Source organism: Canis lupus, chromosome 8 (genome assembly GCF_003254725.2).
Source record: "Canis lupus dingo isolate Sandy chromosome 8, ASM325472v2, whole genome shotgun sequence".
Lineage (NCBI taxonomy): Eukaryota > Metazoa > Chordata > Mammalia > Carnivora > Canidae > Canis > Canis lupus.
The window spans coordinates 68,634,642-68,657,914 of NC_064250.1; the positions used below are offsets into that span (position 1 = coordinate 68,634,642).

General features: G+C 61.4%; 2 protein-coding genes across 5 annotated transcripts in view; one reads left to right on the forward strand and one right to left on the reverse strand.

The window, feature by feature from the left end:
• EVL (Enah/Vasp-like) overlaps positions 1-1,267 on the forward strand; it is a 141,475-nt gene extending 140,208 nt beyond the window's left edge. For all 4 annotated transcript variants that reach the window (XM_049113471.1, XM_025444125.3, XM_025444128.3 and 1 more), the window contains one exon: positions 820-1,267. In XM_049113471.1, coding sequence (XP_048969428.1) covers positions 820-857 — 38 coding nt within the window. In that variant the 3' untranslated portion in view covers positions 858-1,267. The remainder of the gene's footprint in view (positions 1-819) is intronic.
• DEGS2 (delta 4-desaturase, sphingolipid 2) lies at positions 1,043-23,109 on the reverse strand. Its single transcript, XM_025444129.3, has 3 exons — positions 22,926-23,109; positions 4,891-5,633; positions 1,043-3,267 (listed from the first exon to the last, which is right to left on the reverse strand). Exons 1-3 carry the CDS (start codon positions 23,005-23,007, stop codon positions 3,121-3,123), a joined length of 972 nt encoding a protein of 323 aa, XP_025299914.1. The 5' UTR covers positions 23,008-23,109; the 3' UTR covers positions 1,043-3,120.
• Positions 23,110-23,273: the final 164 nt, after the last annotated feature.

Consider the following 23,273-nt stretch of genomic DNA (forward strand, 5'->3'; position numbering starts at 1 on the left):
CCCAGCCGAGAACTGGTGTTCCTGTTTGTCCAGTCCCCCCCGCAGGCCTGGGATGGGCAGATAAGGAGTTAATGAATGAAGAGCGAGGCTCAGCTGGGAGCCAGAGAGGACACAGGCCAACTATTAACTCCGCTTTATTGCTGGGGGCCCCGTCTGGGAGGGGCCGCCAGCTGGCCCCGGGGCCAGAGCCTGTGGGCGCCAGAGCGGGGTTGCACAGCCAGGCTGGAGGCTGCAGGGGGGTGGGGGGGGGTGGGGGGCTGGGGCGGGTGCCGCAGGCCAGGCCCGGGGGGAAGCTGCCTCGAGGGTGGACCTCCCCTGAGGCCGGGGCAGCACGGGCCGGGGCTCCGAGGAGCATCCCCTGGTTGGATGAGTGCCCAGCACTTGGCTCTTTTGGCTCCAGGCCCGGGGGCGAGGGGGGTCTGTCCCCAGTGTCATGGTGAAATCTGTCCCCGCACTGCGGTGTCTGTGTCCACGTGGTACTAAACGCTCTCCCCCAAGTGTGGGGAGAGGGGTGGGGTCGGGGGGGCCGGGGAGAAGACGAGAGGCAGCGCTGCCAGGACAGTCCCCCTGCTCAAGGCCGGGCGCTACCTGCTGCCGCTGCCGGAACCAGGGGCCACCTGCCCGAGCGGCTCACAGGCCCCCACCGGCTCGGGGTGGCAGGCAGGTCGGGTCGCCCGCAGGGCTGTGCTGCCTGGGGACCCCTGGGTGCGGCGCCCAGGACACGGGGCCGGGCACAGCCCAGAGGCCCCCCCGGGGGCGCGGGGACGGGGCGCCAGAGAACCAGCAGGCCCGCCCTGAGCCTCCCTGTCCGCCCCGCAGCCATCAGGCAGGAGCTGAGCGGGATCAGCACCTCGTAGCGGCCTGGCCCCGCCGCCGAGACGCCAGGCCAGGCCCGCGACGGCGGGGGACGGCGCACGCAAGCTCGCGCTGGAGCCGGAGGGGCTTCGTTTCAAAGTCTTAACCTGTGATGAAATATTAAAATGAGGAAACAAGTTCAACTTCTGGATTTTTTTAGATTCTACCTGACACAGAACTCCAGGTCTACTCGCCTTTTTTGTATTTTATATTTGCCTATTTAAGTGTACATTTCTTTTGGTTTATAGAGGACTCCCCGAATCACGCGCTTCATTAGATGGTTTCCGAGTTTTCTCCTAGGTGATGCTGTGAGCAGCCTGGCCGGCAGTGGCGAGCCGTCCCCAGCGGCGTGGCGCATCTGTCCACGCACTGCGCTGCCTGTGTCCACGTGGTAATAAACGCTTACTGTCCACACCGGGCTCCGGCTCCCTCTCTCACGGCTCTGGGCCCTCCGGGCTGAGGACGCTCCCTTGGGTAACGGCCCTCGAGCGTGCTGGCCAGGAGCCGCAGGGACAAGGAGGCGGCCTCGGCAGGTGGCCGCGCTGAACGGGAAGGTGGGAGTGAGCCTGGGGGGACGGAGGGGTCTGGGGGAGCCTGAGGGGGCCTACCCCCACAACCTCCCCCGGAGACGGGCCCTGGGTCCTGCCCACACCTGGAGCATCAGGGGCTGGCTCTGTGCCTCAATGCTGAGCCACCTCCCATCCCCCAGGGACTCAGCAGCGTGCACACGTCCTGGGAGGGCCTCGGGGAGGGGAGGAGGCAGGGCCCCCAGTCTGGCTGATGACAGGCGACCGCTGTTCTCCAGTCCGGCTCTGGACACCCCACCTGCTCAGGTGCTCCTAACAACCGTAAAGACGGAAGCAGGATGGTTCTGCCTGTTGGGGGTGAGCAGCCTGAGGCCGGACCCCAGAGTGGCCGCCCCAGATCCAGCAGCGCTTGTATCCCAGGGCGGCAGGGTCCGCAGCTGCTCTCTCCAACTGCGTTTGCCCCCATAGGCCCCGGGAATCCTGCCTAGGGTCTGGGGTGGGGGGAGCTGGCAGGTGGTGATGGACAGGTGGGTGACCTGCAGGAGCCGTGCTCCTGGAGCCCCCGACTCAGGCCAGCCTGTTTGCGTGGGGGTGGGGGGCCTGCCCAGGCCAAGCCACACTTCCCTCACCCCACAGGCCCTGGGGATGGGGGTGCCTGGCACCACAGGAGGCCACTCCCAGTCCTGGGCAGGAAGTCCTTGCTCAGCACCTGCCGGGTCTCCGGGGCTGCCACAGGCCTGCCTCCAGCCCTCCCTCTCCTCGGCCGCTAGCACAGCCCCTCTGCACCTGTCCAGGGGATGCACCCCAGCCTCAGGGCCACACCTACCGTGGTCGGGCCAGGTGCCCCTCCTGCTCCTGCCGCCAGCCCCCTGGGGCCAAGGGGCTGACAAGACTTCCCGAGGTCTCAGCTGTGCCCCCACCCGTCAGGACAGGGTCCTCACCAAGGACACCAGCCTGCCTCCCCCGAGCTATAGTTCACTCAGGCAGTCACCTGTCTGTCCAGCCAACCTGTCTACCCTCCATCCATCTGGCCTGCGGCACCTGTCCCTGAAGATTTCTTCAAGTCCTGGAGGAGCTGGCCAGGGAGACAGATCCATCCTGTCCAACCTGAACCCTCCGGGGCTCCGGGAGGGCTCCCCTCAGGCCAAGGCCTCAAGGTGGAGCAGGAGCAGGGGTGCGGCTGAGGGGGGCAGTGTCTGCAGCACTCGGCCAGGCCGGAGAAGAGGGAAGGCTGCTAAGGAGGGGCTTCAGGGCCACCTGGTGTGGCCATGGAGGGCCCCGAGGCCTGCGGGGTCAGGGGGAGTCAGGGCCCCCTTCTGAGGCCAGGCTGGAGCCTTGACCGCCGCTGGGAAGCATGATCTGATCTGCGGGTGTGGAAACAAACACTGAACTGAATTTAGGGCGTGGGAACAGCAGCAAAATCAGCTCCGTGGAGACTGTGGGCACAGAGCACCCAGGCCAGGGCCAGGCCTCTCTCCCCGAGCCCCAGAAAAGGGGGGCCGGGCCGGGGGTCGACCGCGCAGGTGCAGACCAGGCCTCTCCAGGCCAGATGTGGTCCTGGGCTCTGGGAGACCGGGCACAGCCAGGGTGTGGGAACCAAATGCGGCCAAACCAGTTCTGGGCCCTAGGCTGGGGGTGGGGTGGGCAGTGATGAGCAGCTCGGTGGCGGCAGAGGAGCGAGGCGGGGCAGCCGGCCGCCGGGGATCCGCGGGGTCCGTCCACTCGGGGCACCAGGGGCTCACAGTCCGTCCTCGGCCAGCTTGCAAACCCGCTTCACCCTGGCGTAGGGCCCCAGGGAGTCCTCGAACACAAAATCCCAGAGCACCTTCACCCACGAGTGGTGCTGGGGCAGGTGGTCGTAGTACTCAGGTGCAATCTTCCGCACCTGCAGGGAGGGCGAGCAGGGTCAGAGGCCGCGGCCCGGGCACGCGCCGCCCCCCACCCACGCACATGCACGTGAGCATGCACACAGGCACACACACCCCGTCACCCCCGGGGCTCCCACGTCCAGCTGGGTGCTGCCCGACGTGGAGGGCCTGCTGGCCTGCGACACCCGACAGGCTGTGAGCCCCCCTGCCCCACGCAGGGGTGAGCGGTTAAAAGTGCACCCTCCCCCTCTGGAGCCCGTGCAAGTGTCTGATCCAGGAGCCCCCCGTGGGCCGACCTGCATTCCCCCGAGGGAATCCTGGGGGAGCACCCGAGGACTCCTGAGCCCCAGCCCGGCGTGGGTTCCGCTGAGCCACGGGCCCGCCCGAGCTGGTCACGCAGCGTCCCACACCCTCTCCTGCGCCCCAGCCCCTCTGGCCTCAGATCCCACCAGGCCCCACCCCGCCGCCCTCCTCCCAGGCCCGGTGCTTCCCATTTCCCCGAATGTGTGTCACGCACACACACCCCCAGCCTCCTGCAGCCTCTGCACCCACACGCCCAGCCCACCTCCTCCGGGAAGCACTCCCAGCCTCAGCGCCTGCACGGATACAACCTGACTGCTGGGGACGCCCTTCTCTCCCCCCAGGGAAGGCCCAGGACAGCCGCTTTATAGCAGGTGACCAGCCCACCTGCGGGGGCGGGGGCGGGGGCGGGGAGCCTGTAACAGCCTGGGGGAGGTCAGGACAGGCTCCCAGCTAACGACAGGAGTTTCCGTGGCCTGGGGTCCAGACTCTGGCTCTGCTACTTCCTGAGGCAGGGACGCCCCCTGTCTGAGCTCTGTGAAGTGTGGATAATGGGGGGCTGGGCCGCGGTGGGGCTGAGAAGGCGCCGGCACCCCGCAGGACATCAGCAGCTTGGGCAGGGGACGGCGCGGGGGCTGCACGGCCAGGGCTGGACACGGGCCAGCAACCAGCACCGGCACACTCAGGCACCCATGCAAGCATCTGCACACAGGTGTGCACTCGAGCACTCACACCTGCACACAGGGCAGGCACGCACACTCCGACACCCCCCCCCCATGCCCCCTCCAGCCAGCCCGTGCCTGGGGTCCCCTCCGCTCGTTCTAACCCACCAGCACCGGCCAGAGCTCCTCCTCCTCCTCTTCTCTTCCTCCCCCCTCCCTCCTCCCACCTTCAGAAATTCCCCAGGGTGGGGGGCAGCTCAGGCCAAGCCCCTTGGTCACATAGGGCGAGGCCCACCCTGTCCTCTCTGTGCCATGAGGGGGCCCTCGAGGGTCACGGGGCAGTGACGAGATGAGCAGGGACAGGGGAGGCAGGAGCCGGGGAGGGGAGGCCCTTCGCAAGCCCCAAGGCTGTGCCACCCCAGCTTAAGGAGGGGGAAGCCGAGGCACAGAGAGGGCAAGCGGTTTGCCCAAGGACGTCAGCCCGCAGAGCGTTAATGTCGCAGCTGGGTTCCGACTGGTTCTCGGTCCACCAGGTGCCCTTGACCATAAAGCGGCCGCGAGCCCCTGCCCGCCCCGCTGCCCCCGCCTCCCCCTGCAGCCGGGCGCTCGCGGCGGGACCGCGGCTGAGGGGGCGAGGCCGCTGGGCTGGGGGTGGCCCCGCGCCCGGGCGCCGCCTACCTGGGGCAGGTTGCAGCCGGGGATGCTGGGAAAGTCGTGGTGCTCCACGTGGTAGCCCACGTTGAAGGTGATCCAGTTGAGGGGCCCGTAGTAGGAGTAGGTCTCGTGGCCCTTGAGGAACATGTAGTGCTCGGCCACGAAGTGCCCGGAGATGGGGTGCAGGCCCAGGCCGAGCAGGGAGCTGGCCAGCAGGTAGGCCACGGGCTTGAGCCCCCACAGGGCGAAGAGGGCGGCGTCGGCGGCCAGCTGCACCAGCGCGTTGAGCACCTCCATGCGGGTCAGGGCCTTGGGGTGCACGCAGAGCGGCCGCAGCGAGTAGAAGAGCGGCTGCAGCGCCAGCCAGAGCAGCTTGCGCGCCGGCGTGCAGAAGAGCCGGCCCTCCAGGCGCGTGGGCACGTCCACGTCCAGCCCGTCGCCGCCCAGGTAGCGGTGGTGGTCCACGTGGTACTTCTTGAAGGAGGCGGCGTAGGGCAGGCCCACCGGCAGGTTGGCGAACACGGCGAGCCAGCGGTTGTGCGCCGCGCGGCCCGACCCGAAGGCGGCGTTGTGCGAGATGTCGTGGATGGCCAGCGTCAGCGAGTGGTTGACGCAGCCGCCGAAGGCGTAGGCCCAGAAGAGCAGCCAGCGCCACGGCAGCTCCCGCGCCAGGCGGCAGGCCAGCAGCTGCGCCAGCACGAGCGCCAGCACCGTCCACTTGAGCCGCGGGTCGGGCCGCATCAGCGCCTTGATGGCCGGGTACTTGGCTGCGGGGCACGAGGACAGACCGTGAGGCCGGGCCCCCCGCCCCCCCGCGCCCCCGCGCCCCGCACCAGCCCCCGAGCCCCGCCGTGACACCAGGGCCCCGGGGGCCTAGGGACAGCCTTGCCCCCGGAAAGGGGGGGCGGGAGGCGGTCCTCGCCACCCGCCTGAAGAAAGAGCGGGTGTCACCGCGGGTCACAGACACTAAGGCCCGAAGCCCAGCAGCGGCCTAGACCGCAGGGTAAGCGCCCTGGGGCCGGGGGGGGGGGGGGGGGGGGGCGGCGGGGGGCCCGGCTCTGTCGCCAGGGTTCCCGCTCCTAGCCCAGCCCTAAGGAAGCTCGATAAAATGTTGAATGCGTTTATTTTGGGGGGTGGGGGGTGCTCGTTACAGGATCTTTTGTACTTTTCTGTACTTTATTCTACAGGAAAGAAAAAGACAATGATGGTGGGGGTGGGCCAAGCAGGGGACGGCCTTCCGGCCAGAAAGCAGCCAGGCCAGACCCCGCAGGGAGAGCACAAGAGTGGGGTACGGGGGTGCCCCTGGCCAGGACGGCGGTGCCGTCCAGAAAGCTCGGTGGGAGGGGGGTCAGGAGTCCGGTGCTGTGTCCAGGGCTGGGGATGGACGGGCCAGGGGTGCTCACGCGCTCAGGGCGGCACCTGCCCCCCGGTTCCCAGGCCCTCAGAGGCAGAGCCGTGCGTGAGGCACAGACCTGGAAACCGGGCCCACGTCCCCGGGGCTTACCCGGGCACCCTCGGGAAAGCCAGTGCTGGTCGCCAGCGTCTTCCCCGCTCCCGCCCACAGAGCGGCCGGGCAGCCTCGGGCAGCCTCCACCCTCCACTGACAGGGCCCGGAACCGGCCAGGCCAAGGGCAGATCCTGCCCGGCCCTTTCCTCCAGCTGACCCAGGAAGTCACTTCCCCTTTGTGCTCAGAAGGGAAGGATGTGACAGCTCGGCTCAGCTGCCCAAGGTCCCCACAGCCAGGGCCCTCCGCCCTCCTCCCAGCCCACAAAACTTTGTCAGAGCCAGCCGGCAATGGAACAGGCTGCTTCAGAGGTAGTGAGCCGACTGTCCCTGGGAGTATGCAAGGAGAAACACACAACAGGGGCAACGGGAGTCTGGAAGGGAGACTCAGGCTCAAAATCCTCCTGCCTGAGCTGCCACCGCACAAGCCCATCTTGGGGTTGGTCGGTGTCCCGGTGTGTGATGGCAGGGGTGCCATGTGCTCCGCGGAGTACCTGTCCCCATGAAGGATCCTAGCTCCGGGACGGCAGAGCCCACGTCTGCTGGAGATGCCGCGGCGAGCTGGGGCTCTCAAGTCCCAGAACCGCCGGCCGCCTCTGCCCGGAAGCCAGCAGAATCCCCCACCAGCGCCCCCAAGCCTTCGCCTCATCTGGCAGCCCCGGTGGTTGGGGCTCTGCCCCAGCGAGCAGCGGCTCTCCACGGCCCTAAGGACAGCCTGCGGGTGGCGGACGTGGGGTCGGAATCCCCAGCAGCCAGGCCGGCGGACAGGACCGGGGCTCCCCCGGCAGCTGCCCTCCTCCTGCACACAGGGGCCACCTCCGGCCTGGGACAGCGCCAGCCCCCGGGCCTCCAAGCTGACAAAGCCACCCGGGCCCTTGGGTCCCGGAGGCCCTCTCCCTGCGGCTCGGCCAGGGACCCCACCAGGACGGTGGTCACAGCACGAGCAGAGAACCAAGGAAGCCACGGCCCGGGGGACAGTCCTCAGCCCCACTCACCGGGGAGCACAGGGGCCTGGGAGGAGCAGCTCAGAGCGGGTTCAAGTCCTCACCCTGGGCGGGTGCGGGTTTAACATCCAGAATACACAGAGATTCCCTACGACTCGACAACAAAGACGATGAACAACCCAAGTAAATGGGCAGAGGACTTGAATAGACGTGTGTCCCAAGACGTGCAACTGGCCACGAAGCACGTGAAAAGATGCCAACATCATTAGTCACCAGGGAAATGCAAGCTAAAGCCACAAATGAGATGCCGCTTCACCCCACCAGGATGGGCAGGTTCAACATCAGCAGCAAGTGTGGGCGAGGCTCCGGAGACACTGGAGCCCTCTGGACGCGGCGGGCGGGGATGCAGGAGAGAGACCAAGCGGGAGACCACTTGGCCGCTCCTCGAAAGGTTAGATGTAGAATCCCATACGCCCCAGCAACTTCACCTCTAGGTGTGCACCCAAAGGACTTTACATCGGGGACACACACAGATCCTTGTACCCCAGGGTTCGTCAGGTTGTTTGCAGCGGCCAAAAGCTGAAACCAACCCCAGTGTCCATCCACAGGTGACCAGATAACCGAAACGTGCTCTGTCCACACAACAGAATCGGATTCAACCACAAAAAAGAACAAAACTTCCAGCCAAAACATAATGAAGTCCCGGGGGGTAACGTACAGCACGATGACTACAGTTACAAATACTATGTTGGGGACGCGCGGTGGCTCAGCTGGTTGAGTGACTCTTGGTTTCAGCTCAGGTCACGATCTCGGGTCGTGAGATCGAGCCTCACGTTGGGCTCCACGTTCAGTGGGGCGTCTGCTTGATGTTCTCTCTTCCTCTGCCCATCCCCCCACTCTTGTGCATGCACACTCGCTCTCTTGCTCTAAGTAAATAAACTTTTTTTTTAAAAAGTAGATCTTGGGCAGCCCCGGTGGCTCAGCAGTTTAGCGCCACCTTCAGCCCAAGGCCTGATCCTGGGGACCCGGGATCGAGTCCCACGTCGGGCTACCTGCATGGAGCCTGCTTCTCCCTCTGCCTGTGTCTCTGCCTCTCTCTCTCTCTCTCTGTGTGTGTCTCTCATGAATAAATAAAGCTTTAAAAAAATTAAAAAGTAGATCTTAAAAGTTCTCATCAAGAAGTTTTTCATCCGGGCAGCCCCGGTGGCACAGCAGTTTAGCGCCGCCTGCAGCCCAGGGCCAGTCCTGGAGACCCGGGATCGAGTCCCGTGTCGGGCTCCCTGCATGGAGCCTGCTTCTCCTTCTGCCTCTCTCTCGCTCACCCTGTGTCTCTCATGAGTAAATAAAATAATAAAATCCTTAAAAAAAAAAAGTTTTTCATCCAGGGCACCTGGGTGGCCTTGGGCTCAGGTCATGATCCCAGGGTCCTGGGATCAAGTCCCACATCAGGCTCCCCGCATGGAGCCTGCTTCTCCTCTGCCTGTGTCTCTGCCTCTCTGTGTGTATCTCTCATGAATAAATAAATAAAATCTTTAAAAAAAAAGTTTTCTCATCCAAGAACTCAAGAACGGAAGTTTTTATAACTATGTACGGTGATGGACGCTCAGTAGAATTACGGCGGCGATCATGTTGCAATACAGACCGAGTCATGCACCCGAAACTAAGACCACATTCTATATAATTACACCTCAATAAAAAACATTTCTACATTGAATTTTCCACCGTCCCTGTTTCACAATGCCGACACCCTACTCCTGCTGCCTGAAACCGACTCTCAAGTAAACGACCGGCTCCCAGAAACCATTTGTTTAGAAGGAAGGAGGTGCTGACACAGGCTACACACGGATGGGCCTTGAAGACACGACACCAAGTGAAAGAAGCCAGCAGCGAAGGCCACGCGGTGTAGGACGGCGCTGGATGAGGTGTGGGGAGCAGGGGGTTCACAGAGATGGAAAAGAGGGGTCAGCGGGGGGGGCTGGGAACGGGTCTATTTGGAGCCCTGAGAAGGTTTTAGAAACAGCCACAAACAGGGGCGCCCAGGTGGCTCAGTCGGTCAAACATCTGCCTCCAGTTCAGGTCGTGATCTTGGGGTCCTGGGATCGAGTCCTTCATCAGGCTCCCTGCAGGGAGCCTGCTTCTCCCTCTGCCTGTGTCTCTGCCTGTCTCTGTGTCTCATGAATAAATAAATAAATAAAATTTTTTTAAAGATTTTATTTATTTGACAGAGAGGGAGCACGAGCAGGGGAAGCTGCAGGCAGAGGGAAGGGGAGAAATAGGATCCCTGCAGAGCAGGGACCCCAATGCAGGGCTCCATCCCAGGACCCCAGGATCACGCCCTGAGCCGAGGGCAGATGCTCAACCAACTGAGCCACCTGGCCACCCCAATACATAAAAACTTAAAAAAAAAATTTTTTTAAGAAAAATAGCCACAGTGCGCGACGCTGTGAATGCCATCAAATCGGACACTTCACGCAGTCCCAGTGTGAGCTGTATGTTGTGTATTTTACCACAGTTAAGAAAAAAGTCAAAAACAAAAGAGAAAAGTCTAAGTAAACCCCCGGTCAGCTCAGCCGCGAGCCTCGGCGTCCAAACCACGGCCAGGGTCACCGGCAGGCCCGACAGGCAAGGCCCGGGACAGGCCGGCGGCGGCTGCGGGATGACGGCGAGAAGAGGCAGGACCCGGGACGCGGCAGCTGTGTCAACAGGCCCCGGGGACAGCAAGGGGACAGCACCAGGCGATCGGCTCGCCCCCGGGCCTGCCATGTTGCACAGTGGCCGCTGGCGGGGTGCCCGCATCACGGGACGGGACCTGGCTGCCGCACAGTCACCTCCCACCGTGGGAGGCCTGGAACACTCGGGGTGCCACGTGGAGCCAGGAGAGCCTGTTCACAGAGTGGGGAGAGATACGGCAGGGGGCGGGCCGGATAACGGTGCCCCCAAAGACGTGCACGTCCCAACCCCATAACCAAGGAGGCTCTGAGGCAGTGGGAACCAAGGCCGCACAGGGCAGCCGGGGTGCTCGCGGCTGACCTCACGCCGGGAGGATGGCCTAGATTATCCAGGTGGCCCAGTGTCACGGTGAACCACGGGCAGGAGAGGGGGCCCTGGGGCCCCAGAAGGTGGAGGTGGAGGTGGAGGTGGAGGTGGAGGAGGGGCCACAAGCCCAGGACTGCAGGTGCCTGCAAAGCTGGAAAGGCCTGGAAACAGATCCTCCAGGACCCCTGGGTGGCTCAGTGGTTGAGCATCTGCCTTCGGCTCAGGTCGTGATCCCAGGGTCCCAGGATCAAGTCCCACATCAGGCTCCCCGCAGGGAGCCTGCTTCTCCCTCTGCCTGCATCTCTGCCTCTCTCTGTGTGTCTCTCTGTGCGTCTTTTATTTATGAATAAATAAAATCTTCAAAAACAAAAAATCCTCCCCTAAGCCCAGGAGCATGGCCCTGCAACACCCTGACTTCAGCCCCAGTGAAACCCCAAGTCACACTTCCACCTCCAGAACTGTAAGAAGATATGTGTGTGTGGTTCGAAGCCCCCCAGTTTATGGCCGTCTGTCCCCACAGCCCAAGGACACTCAGGGCAGCTGAGCAGGGGATGCGGGAACCGTGAGGACTCCAGTACCCGGCCCAGGGCCCAGGGCCACTCACAGCCCGCCCTGTCCCCAAGGGCCCCCACGGCCCACCAGCACGGCACCTACCTAGTGTCATCCCACCAGGTGGGGCAAGAGACAAAAGGACCAGAGCCTGGGAGCAGGGACGGGCACCGTGTGGGCCCCACTTGGGAGGGGGTATGGGGGCAGGCCTCATCCCATCTTGTTCCTTCCCCAAAACGGGGGTCTGAGTGAGAGGGGACACTTCAGAAAGTAGGCCCGTATTGCCTGGGAAGAGAGGTGCTTCCAGCAGGGGACCTGGGGGGCCGGGGAGGTGGGAATCCAGCAGCCAGGGTGAAGTGGAGCAGAAGAATGACTTCACGATGGCCAAGGCGACAAGGAAGCGCTGGCCACCTTGCACATCAGGAATGCGCTCACCCACAGCCCAGGGCCAGGGAAACCGTGTACACGGGCCCCCTGACCTTTGCACACCTGGGTGTCAAGTTGGGACCACAGGTCACAGTTGGGACCATGGGTCCACCAGCCTCCCTCTCATCAGGGGCAGCCCCTGGGCTTCAGCCTTCCCCTGGGGCACCCAGGAGCCTGGCCCTCACCTGCCGAGGCACACCTAGAGGAAGACCCGGGGAGCTGGAGGTCACCCGCTTCTGCAGGGCTGGTTCCCATGCTTCCCCTTGGAAGGAGGCCATGGCTGGGGCGGGAGGGCGGGGCAGGCCACACCTGCAACAGGTGAGCAGCCAGGCAAGCTCTGAGGCAGTGGGACCCCAGCTCTGGGATGCAAACAGGCCACCCCCGTGTGCCTCGGAGGAAGCTATGACCTTGGATGATGGGCCCCAGGCGTCCCATCTGTCAACCCAAGATAGTAAGTCCTACCTGTGGAGAGCAAAGGGGGACCCCCCAGCCGAGGCCCCACCCCGGCTGCACCTTCTTCCTTTTCCTAACAGTTTCCCAGCTCGGGTGGCCACACGGCCTCCCACCCTTGTCTCCACCTTGAGAGATGGGGATGACGGTCCCGCCTGCCCCTCTGGGCTTCGGCGAGGCTGGGACCATGGCTCTGGGCCCTGCGAGCTGTTTTACTCCTGGTTAGCCGGGAGGGGTGAGGACCTCCTACTCCTGATCTTCGGGGCGCTGGGTGCTACCCGTGAGGCCCATCTGGCCCGGCCTGCTTTGACCTGCGAGCACAGGCCGCAAGGGTCACTGGGCCCAGCCATCCTGCTGGCAGCAGTGAAAAACGGGGCCCGTGTCCAAGCCGGACTGCAGGCGGCGCAGGGGGGATGGCTCCCAGCGGACCAGGCACATTCGCCCCAGCTCACCTCCACGCTGCGTGTGGCACTTCTTGGGCCACGGAGCAGGGGGGAGGGCCCAGTGGCCTGGGGGCGGCGGGGGAGGGGGGGCAGGAGGCAGAGCCCAGGGCCCTTGGCTGAAAGCGGATGAGGGGCAGGACACTAGAAGGGCCCAGAGATGGTGCCCAGGAGCTGGGAGCCCCGCAGATTCCGGAGGTGGCACGGCTGGCAGGCCTCACCGAACACCCCGGGCCTTCAGGGACCAGAGCCTGGGAGCAGGGACGGGCACTGTGTGGCCCTACCTGGGAGGGGGTATGGGGGCAGGCCTCATCCATCTTGTTCCCAAACTCCCCAGGGACGCCCCGTCTTAGGAGAGGAGCCACTCTGGGCCTGCCCACTGGGAGAAAAGTCAATCCCCACTCAAGGAAAACAATAAATGTCTAACTTTTCAGTTCCAGAGCTTCTTGGTTCCAGGGGAGGGGGGAGGCCTGGGGGACGTCCCAGGGGAGATGCTCTGGGGACCGCCGGCCACTCAGTCCAGAAGCGGAGGCCACTAGGCACAGCAGGGACAGGGAACAGCAGCCGAGGGCTCGAGGTGTCTAGCTGCTGGGGCCCAGGAGGGTCAGGGACAGGAAGACCAGGCAGGGGCCCCACTGGACTTGGCAAGGTCATGAGGGCCTGACAGGGGCGGTTCCAGCACAGCCAGTGCCAGGGGGCAGCGGGGGGCAGGAGGTGGGGGGCAGGCTGAGTGCGGGCACGGGGGAGGGCAGTGGTAAGACGGGAAAGAGGAAGGCACCAGGGATGGCAGAGGACAGGACAGAGATGCTGGGCCAGGGGCCCTGGGGCGGGCAACGGGGTGCTGACCCGACAAACCCACGGCTCCCGGCCCGGCTTCTCTGGGCCCCAGAGACGGGGATCCCCGAAGAGGAGGGAGAGGACCACACACTCCCCGGGAGCCCCCCGAGGAGCCCCGGCCCCGGCTGGACACCCAAGCCCGGCCCCGCTGCGGGGTCCCCGGCTGATGCTGGGGGTGCCGGGCCGCTTCAGGCCCCCGGCTCAGGGACGCAGTAGCTGGGCCAGGACACGCAGCGAAGAGCCCAGCAGGACGGCCACCTGGGACCAGAGACAGAGCCGTGCAAGCGTCCCCCCGGCCGTGGCAATGCACTGCCACCACCAGCCATCGGTGGACGTGGCGCTGCCCAGGCCCTGCCGCGCAAGGAGGGTCTGAGGTCCGGGGAGGCCCGGGAGGAGCCCGCGGCAGCAGGGCGAGGCCAACCTCGGGAACCCGGCGCCAGGCCCGGTGAGGGCTGCGCAGGCCATGGGCGCTCCGCGTGGGTCTGACACGCTGTCACTCAGCTGTCGCCACCCTGCCCGGGAGGGGGATTGCTACCACGAGGTGAGACACACACACACACACACACACACACACACACACACCCGCCCAGAGCCCGGAAAGCAGGCCCCAGGGGAGCCGCTCCCGGCCGAGCCAGGGGGTCACCAGGGCAAGGCACCCAGAGAAAATCCTGGGTCCGGACCGGAGCCCTGCTCGCAGCCCCGCCCAGCCCCGCTGCGGGGTGCCCTCGGGCACGTCCCGGCCCTCTCTGGCCCGCTTCTCGTCCTCACCCTGGAAGGTGTTGGTTCTGAGGGCCCTCGGGCTGTGGGCAGGTGGAGGTGCCCCGGGGCCCCGGGCGTGGGGAGGCTCCGCTCGCAGAGCTGTTCACTTCCATGCATCACGGGGATCCACCCACGACAGACCTGCTCATAGGAGGCAGGGCGCAGAGCAGGACGGTGGGCCCTGGACCCCCAGTGCCCGCACCCCCGTCCTGGGAACAGACTCCCCATGGATACCGGGGCATCCCCAAACTCTGACAGCCGCCAGGGGGAGGGAAGGCCGAAGCAGGCAGCTGGCCAGGGAGGCTGCTGGGCCCTTGCCTCCCACAGGCAGCCAAGGGGGCCCCAAGGCCGAGCACCGGGCTGCTCGTCCCAGAGGCAGGCCTTCTGCCCTCCCCTGCCAACCGCGGGACTCTGGCTGGGGGCCCCGGGACCACACGGGGCTTCTTTCCACCAACACGCTGGACCCTTCCGTGCCCCCGGGCCTGGCACCAGCTGGGACTGCATCCTCCTACCACCTCTCCAAAGAGGCCAAATGTCATCGTGTGACAGCCTAGATAGCTATGGGGAGGTCCTTGTCATTGCTGCTCATCACCTGTGTGCTCCCATCCAGAACATTCCATCGCACACAGCAGCTGCCCACCTGCATCCTGGGCTCCTTCCCTCACATTCCCCACCCACTGTTGAGTAAACTGACGACTCTCCCAACAAAGGCACCTAAAGCCTCTTAATCCCCTCCTTCCTAAAGGGCTTGCTTGCAGCCCTGCCCAGCTCAGCGGCCTTCCCTTGCGCAGCGCCCCCACCCCCCACCTGCTTCCTTTGCCTAACCCCGACTGGTCAGTGGGAGGCACGGGGGCGGGGGGGGGGGGGGGGGCGGGGGGGGTACCCAGTTCGAGGCAGAACACTTGGAAAGTGGCCCAAAGTGCCGTCGGAAGCCACTCTACCCGCCTCCTCACCACCTCTCACTAAACCTGCTTTTTGTTCAGCGACAAATATTTGCTGAGAACCTCTGGCAGCCAGGCCCCAGTCGCAGAGGAGGGAGGGGTTCCCAGGCTGCACGGCGGGGGGGGGGGGGGGGGGGGGTCCCCTCCTGGGGTGCCAACACAGCGTGTCTCCCCCCACCTCCCCCCGCCCGCCGGCGGCCCAGGAGAGAGACACACGTCTGCAACATCAGAGCCGAAACCCGAAGGATGGGGGGTCTGGGTGTGAGAACCCGGGCGGCGGGGTTGGGGTGACTGCATGTGTTCACAGGGGTCTTCCGGGCGATGAAGATACTCCAGAACTGCATTATGGCTTCCCCCTAGTCACTGGCCCGTGCCTTCCAGATGAGGGACTTTAGGGCATGTAAATCATGCCTCATAAAAGCTGGTACAAATTAACCAAGCGGGGGGGGGGGGGGGGGGGGGGGGGGGGCGGGCTGCAGAGCTGCAGCTGCGCAGGCGCCGCGTGCAGGGACAGGGACTCGGGTTGCACCAAGGCCACACGCGGGAGGGCAGGAGGCCCTCTGGGGGACCCGGGAGCACCTCACCAGGCGGGGGAGGGTTGGGGGGACAGGGGCGGGGCAAGGGCGCGAGCCAGGGTCCGAGCCAGGGCTGCTGGGCTGGGAGGAGGAGCCCGGGCAGGAGGGGACAGGTCACCCGGAGATCGAGGAAGCATCCTCAGCCTCACCCAGCAGCTTGGAAATGCGGGTTCGGTGGGGTTGACTCCGCTCCCTGGCTGGCGAGGAGGAGCCCCATGGGAAGGCCGGGGCTGAGGGGTCTGGGGTGCTGGGGTGCTGGGTGCTAGGGTGCTGGACGAGGGAGCCCGGCCTCCTGGCAGCCTTTGCACAAGCCGCGCCAAAGGCGCGTGCACCTGTCGCCGGCCAGTCTGGGGAGCGCGGGCCAGGGGAGCCGCGGCACGAGGTGAGAGCCCCCGCCCTCAGGAGGCTCAGAGTCGAGCTGGGGGGCAAGGGGCGCGTGCTGGATGGGACATGGGAGACCAAACGCAGTCACCCCACAGGTGCCCGCAGGTGCACAGAGGCCAGGGCTAGGAGGCAAAAGCACCCTGCAGGGGGGTGAGGGAGGACCCTGGAGCTGGGAGCTGGCGGGGAGCACGGCAGGCCACCCGCCCGCACTCCTCCCTTCCCAAATCCGTGCTCGGCGATGCATGTTGGTAGCTTGAAATCGGCCACGGTAGATTTGCAGAAATTGCCAAATGCCAGTTTGCAAATTGGAGGGGGGGGGTGTTCCCTCCAGAGAGTAGCAGCATAATACCGGGTGTGTGTTGTTAGAGAGTGTTCCTAAAAGGACATTTAGGCAGAACCTGGAGGATACATAGAGTTGGTACCTGAAGAATAGGGGAAAAGAATTCCAGCAGAGGGAACAGCATTTGCAAAAGCCATGTAGAGGGGACTGGGCAGATGGGGTGCCTTTCACAAAGTGGCTAGAGAACAAAAGGTGGGGAGAAAGGGTGGGGGCCAGAGATGGGGGTGCCCCAGAGGTCAGGGCAGAGGTGAGATTTTTTTTTTTTTTTTTTAGAAAGGGAAGCCTTTGGAGGATTTCAGCAGAAGGGGACACAAGCAGGTCAAAGAGGGTCCAGGAGTAACCCCTCAGTGATCACCTGCGGTCTGTGCCACTGGGCACCGTACAGCCATCCCTCCCCACACACTCAGGGTCACGGCACCCCTTCCTTTTCTTGGAGAGCCACTCCTCTGTGCCCTGACCACGTGACACTGGGAGGTTTGCCCACCGCAGCCCCCCGTCCTCTGACCAGCCATAGGACTCACAGCTCCAGCCAGAGATTAGTGGCTCAAGGGGAGGTCATGCTCCCGGGGTCAGGAGGCGAGGGAGGCGGCTCTCTTCCTCCTGTGGATTGTCAGTCGGGTGGACACAAGCCCGCACTGGTGCAGCCTGCCCGGCAGGGAGGAGGCCACGAACCAGTGGTGGCAGGGACCAGGGGCACAGAGAGAAAGGCCCCAGCCTGCCTGCTCCCCTGGGGCCAGCATCCCTGTGGCTGGGTGGGGCGAGTTCACAAATCCCCCTGAGAGCCTCAGCCAGTTCGGTTCTGGATTTGACCGCTTGCCCCTGAGAAAGCCCCAGCAGGGGCCTTTCCTAAGCAAATAATCCAACAATTGCCAAGAGTCTTACTTCCTTGTTTCCTCTTTTGTTTTCCTTTGATTATTTGAATTTTTGTGTGTTTTGTTTTGTTTTACCATGTGTGTGCCCTGTTTTCATAAGGGGGAAAAAAAATCACAAAGCTATTTGTTTTTAAAGACAAACCCAAAGCCTGCTTCTTTCCACTGCCACGCCTGGCTTGGGCCCTGCCCTGCCCTGCCATGGGATCACAGTCCTCGTAGCTCTTGCCTTCAAAGGACAGGGAGGCTCAGCCTCGGCCTGGCAGACACGGCTCTTAGGGGTTTGCGTGGGTCTCCATTTACTCGGGACCCTGGGCCCTGGGGAGCACGTCTCCATTTAGGCAGGAGCTGGAGATGGACTTTGGTTCTGCCCCCAGAGCAACTGCAGCCAGCCCTGTGCAAGGGCTTCCTGGGTTCTGACTTCCTCCCAGATTAGGATCTTTATTGAGCATCCACTGGCCCCCAGAGGCTTGGCAGGAGCTCCAGCAGCCACCTAGGTGGGGCCCTGAGCACATCCTCAAGCACAAGCAGCCGGAGAGGCGGAGAGGCATTCCCTGTCCTTGGGGAGAACTCGGGACTACCTGCTAGAGGTAATATTTATCATCGTAGCTCACGTTTATTGTAACATTTATTGTGTGAGAGGCTAAGCACTTAACATCACCTCATTTAATCCACACAACTCTGTAAGGAATAATAACCCCTTTTAACTCAACCAAGCCTCAATTTGCTCATCTGATGATTGACCTGCCCAGTGTCACACGGCTAATGAGTGAGCATTAAGGCACTTGCTAGGAGATGAGCTCCACAGCCGAGCTCTAGACCCCTGCAACCAGCCCCAGAGAGATAAGAACTTTGATGGGTTGGAGCCATGGAAGGAAGTCCCAGAGGAATGCCCTCACCCAGTGGAGGCCAAAGTCCAGGAGGGCGGCCAGGGTGCCTTCCTGCAGGAAATGGGAGAGAGAGCCCTAACAAAATGTCAATGGCATTTTTCACAGAACTAGAACAAATAATTCTAAAATGTCTGTGGAACCATAAAAGACCATGAATAGCCAAAGCAATCTTGAGGGAAAAAAAAAATGTATCACGGCTCTTGGATTTCAAACTATACTACGAAGCTGCAGTAATCAGGGAGCCTGCTTGGCTCAGTGGTTGAGTGTCTGCCTTCAGCTTAGGTCGGGATCCTGGGGTCTGAATCAGGCTCCCCACAGGGAGCCTGCTTCTCCCTCTGCCTGTGTCTCTGCCTTTCTCTGTGTGTCTCATGAATAAATAAATAAATTCTTAAAAAAAAAAAAAGCTGCAGTAATCAAAACAGTGTAAGTTTGCGTACAAATAAACACAGAGATGAATGGAACAGAATACAGAACCCAGAAATAAACCCACACGCATATGGTCAATTGATTTACAACAAAGGAGGCAGGAATATGCAATGGAAAAAAGACTGTCTCTTTAGTAAATGGTGCTGGGAAAACTGGACAGCCACATGCAGAAGAATGAGACTGGACCACTTTCTTACACCAGGCACAAAAATACACGCAAAATGGATTGAAGATTTTCCTTGACATCGGTCTTGGCAATGATTTTTCTGGATTTCACACCAAAAGTAAAGGCAACATAAACAAAAATAAAACAGATGGGGCTGTATCAGGCTAAAAAACTTTTGCACAGCGAAGGAAACCATCAACAAAACAAAAAGGCAGCCCATGGAATGGGTGAAGCAATCTACAAATCACATACCCTATGAAGGGTTAGTATCCAAAGTATATTAAAAACTCATGAACTCCATAGCAAACCAACAAAAATTTGGTTAAAACCTGAACAGGCATTTTTCCATAGAAGACATACAAATGACCAACTGGCACATGAAAAGATGCTCAACAGGGATCCCTGGGTGGCGCAGCGGTTTAGCGCCTGCCTTTGGCCCAGGGCGCGATCCTGGATACCCGGGATCGAATCCCACGTCGGGCTCCCGGTGCATGGAGCCTGCTTCTCCCTCTGCCTATGTCTCTGCCTCTCTCTCTCTCTCTCTGTATGACTATCATAAATAAATAAAAATTAAAAAAAAAAAAAAAAAAAAAGAAAAGATGCTCAACATCACTCATCATCATGGAAATACAAACCAAAACTACAATGTGATTATCACCTTGCACCTGTCGGAATGGTTAAAATCAACACAAGAAACAGGTGTTGGCGAGGATGTGGAGAAAGCGGAACTCTCATGCACTGTTGGTGGGAATGTAAGCTGGTACAGCCACTCTGGAAAACAGTATGGAGGTTCCTTAAAAAACTAAAACTACCCTATCATGACCCAGCAATTCCACCCCACGGGATTTATTCAAAGAAAACAAAAGCAAAAAAATAAAAATAAACATAAAAAAAGAAAACGAAAGCACTGATTCGCAAAGATAGGTGCACCCCCCTGTTCACTGCAGCATTATGTACAAGGGCCAAGATATGGGAGCAACCTAAGTGTCCACTGACGGATGAGTGGATGAAGAAGAGGCGGCACATGTATGATCAAAAACTGCCCAGGTGGGGATCCCTGGGTGCCTCAGCGGTTTGGCGCCTGCCTTTGGTCCAGGGCAGATCCTAAAGTTCCGGGATCGAGTCCCGCGTCAGGCTCCCTGTGTGGAGACTGCTCCTCCCTTTGCCTGTGTCTCTGCCTCTCTCTCTCTCTCTCTCTCTCTGTCTATCATGAATAAATAAAAAAAATCTTTAAAAAAAAAAAAAAAAGGGCAGCCCTGGTGGCACAGCGGTTTAGCGCTGCCTGCAGCCTGGGGTCTGATCCCGGAGACCTGGGATCGAGTCCCGCGTAAGGCTCCCTGCATGGAGCCTGCTTCTCCCTCTGCCTGTGCCTCTGCCTCTCTCTCCGTGTCTCTATGAATAAATAAATAAAATCTTTAAAAAAAAAAAAGAACTGCTCAGGGCAGCCCGGGTGGCCCAGCGGTTTAGCACTGCCTTCGGCCCAGGGTGTGATCCTGGAGACCTAGGGTCGAGTCCCGCGTTGGGCTCCCTGCACGGAGGCTGCTTGTGTCTCTGTCTCTGCCTCTCTCTCTCTCTCTCTCTCTCTCCCTGTGTCTCTCATGAATAAATAAATAAAATCTTAAAAAAAAAAAACTACGCAGCCATAAAAGAAAGTGACATTTTGTAACAAGGTGGATGGACCCTGAGAATATTGCACTAAGTGAAGTAAGTCAGACAGACACAGACAAATCCTGCATGATTCCACTTACAGGTGGAATCTAAAAGACAAAACCGAGCCAAATCCAGACTCAAAGTACAGACTGGTGGTGGCTGCCTGGGGGCAGGGGCAGGGGCACGCAGGGCTGGGTGAAGGGGATCAAGAAATACAAACTTCCGGTTAGAAAGTGGGTGATGGGAACGTTATGAACACAAGGGGACGGTAGTCAACGAAACCGTAGTGACTGTGTGGTGACCACTGGTGACTCCACTTGCACCTGAAACTTACTACCATAATATTGTATGTCAATTACACTTCAATAAAATAATATTCAAAAACAAAGAGCCAGCCGGGCAGAGCAGGAAGGACATCCAGGCAGGGCAGGAGCTGTCAAATGCTGGGGAGCAAGGGAAAATGGCACACTCCAAGCTCAAGAGTTCAAAACCAGACGTGTACAGAGGAATCCACAGCACCCAGTGGAAAATGGGAATGAGCACAGCTCCCTGGAGGGCCAGCCCCCGAATCATGGTGCGTCCCCAACCTGGCCCACATCACCTCCTCTCCCCCACGTTTTCTAGCCTTCCCTGCCACCCTGTCCAGGAAGCTTCTTTTATTGGTTTCAGGGCCCGTGTCTCCTTTCTTCAGAGAAAGATCTTTCTCCGTGTCCTGGGGTGCCGGGTACCGGCACTGAGCACCTTTTAACATCCAAGATCTTCTTTTCATGTTGCACCCTCTCTGCCAGACAGGATGATTGTGCCCATTTTGCAGATTCAGAAAGTGAGTCTGCAGCCCAGAGGGTCTGGACCCCTGTAGGAGCTCTGTGGGCCAGGAGAAGTCTCCCTACCTTCTCCACCTGGGGCCAGGTGCCCAGTGAGTCCTGTAAGAGCAAGGTAGGGGACAGTCAGGGGAGGGGAAGGAATGGAGCCCTGCCTCAGCCCCACTGAGGAAAGCAGCCAAGACACCTGCCCTCTAGGGAGAAGCAGGACCAGATGATCACTAAGACCCCTTTGAGCCACCCCAAGAAGTTCACAGGTATAGGAGAGGATGCTGTCACGGGTCAGACCACAACAGTGCTGGGTTATTGTTCACCTCACGACAGAAAACCACAAAAGTCACAAACCCACCCAGGGGTCTCCAGCCAGGGAGGCACCACAGTGGAGAAGAGTCATGCACTAACCATTCACTGCATCTGGTGTCTGAAAGCTTTAAAATAAGATGGACATTTCCCCGGTCTTGGAGTGGGGCAGGAAGACACCAAAGGGAAAACTAAAGAGAAAAGCCAATCTATTTGAATGCTTTAAAAACAATAGCTTCCGGGGCCCCTGGGTGGCTCAGTGGTTGAGCATCTCTTCGGCCCAGGGTGTGATCCGGGGGTCCTGGGATCCAGTCCCGCATTGGGCTCCTCGCAGGGAGCCTGCTTCTCCTTCTGCCTGTGTCTCTGCCTCTCTCTCTGTGTCTCTCATGAATAAATAAATAAAATCTTTAAAAAAAAAAAACTTCCAGGGACACGCCTGGGTGGCTCAGCAGTTGAGTGTCTGCCTTTGGGTCAGGGCGTGATCCCAGGGTCGAGTCCCCACATGGGGCTCCCAGCAGGGAGCCCGCTTCTCCCTCTGCCTGTGTCTCTGCCTCTCTCTGTGTGTCTCTCATGTATAAATAAATAAAATCTTTAAAAAAAAAGCTTCTGTAAAAAAAAAAAAGCTTTTATGATAGCAAAGGACAAGGTATAAAGGGGAAAAATATTTGCAACACGTAAGACAAAGAGTTACACGCCTCCTGTACAAAGAGCTCTAACAATCAACAAACCAGAGACCAACCCAAGAGAAAAAAAAGGAAATATTAAAGTGGCCAATTAAACATTGGAAACCATCATCCAAAACCTGCAAATTAAACACAATGAATAGTACATGACACCTAGTCAATCTGATCCAAAGGTTTGCCAACCCCAGGTGTAGGTGAGGGTGTGTGGAAATCATAGCCTGGCCATTTCTCAGGAGGGAGGGTAGCGAGCCCGCCCTGCTGGAAGCCTGCCTGGTGCTGCGGGGCGATTTGGTGGCATCTAGTAAAAACCGTTCTGGAGGCGCCAGCCCTTTTACCCTCGTCCCCAGCAAAGGGACTGGACATCCCAGGTCTAAAAGGAGCCACTGGCTTGAATGACAGCCACCACGTAGGTAAAAATGACTTCGCAGGACACTAAATGACAGCGAGGGGTGGCCGTTAAAATACAGGACGGTACGGACAAATGGGATCCTTTGGCATATCTTCGTTGTTTGTTTTTTTGGGTTTTTGTTTGTTTGTTTTGTTTTTTAAGTATATTGCTCGTTTCGCATTTGCTTCCCTCCAGGCGCTCCTCCTGCCCGAAAACTCCCGGACCGGCCGAGCTCAGCGGCCCCTGGCGCCCCGCGAGCCCTGCCTTCGAGCGCATCCCGCACACGGAGGGCCCCCGGGGACACCCTGCCCCGCCACGTCCCCGCGCCCCGAGCTCGCGCCCGTCCCTGCCCCACGACTGGCTCCCGTCCCGGCGCGGGGATGCAGCAGCTGAGACGTGCTCCCGAGGCGCGCGATCCGGGCTCGGGTCCTCGGATGCTGGACCCCTGGACCCCTGGACCCCTGGACCCCTGGACCCCGGGCCGAGGCAGAGGCGCCGGAGGAGTGTCAGACCCGCGCGGGCGGGCCGGGTCCCCGGGGGGGGGGGGAGGAGGAGGGGCGCTCCCACCCGCCCTGAGGCAGGGGCCGAGGAGCGCCCGCGGGGCACCGGGGCCGCGCTGGCCCGCACCTCCCGGCCCCGCGGGGCTGTTCCCACCCGCGGCAGGGGCCGGGCCGCGCTCACCGAGCATCTCTTTGCGCCGCTGCGTGTGCGGCTGGTCGGTGTAGACCCACTCGAAGTCCGCGCGGCCCGCGCTGTTGCCCATGGTGCGGCCCGGAGCGCAGGTCGGAGCGCAGGTCGGAGCGCAGGTGGGAGCGCGGCGCGCTGCTCGGCTCCGCTCCACCTGTCTGCCCGCCCGCGCGGCGCGGGGACCAGTTCGCGGGGCGGGGCGGGGCCTCGGTGGGCGGGGCCTCGGTGGGCGGGGCCTCTGTGGGCGGGGCCAGGTGCGGGGAGACCCGCGGGGACCAGTTCGCGGCTCGGGGCGGGGCCTCGGTGGGCGGGGCCTCGGTGGGCGGAGCCTCGGTGGGCGGG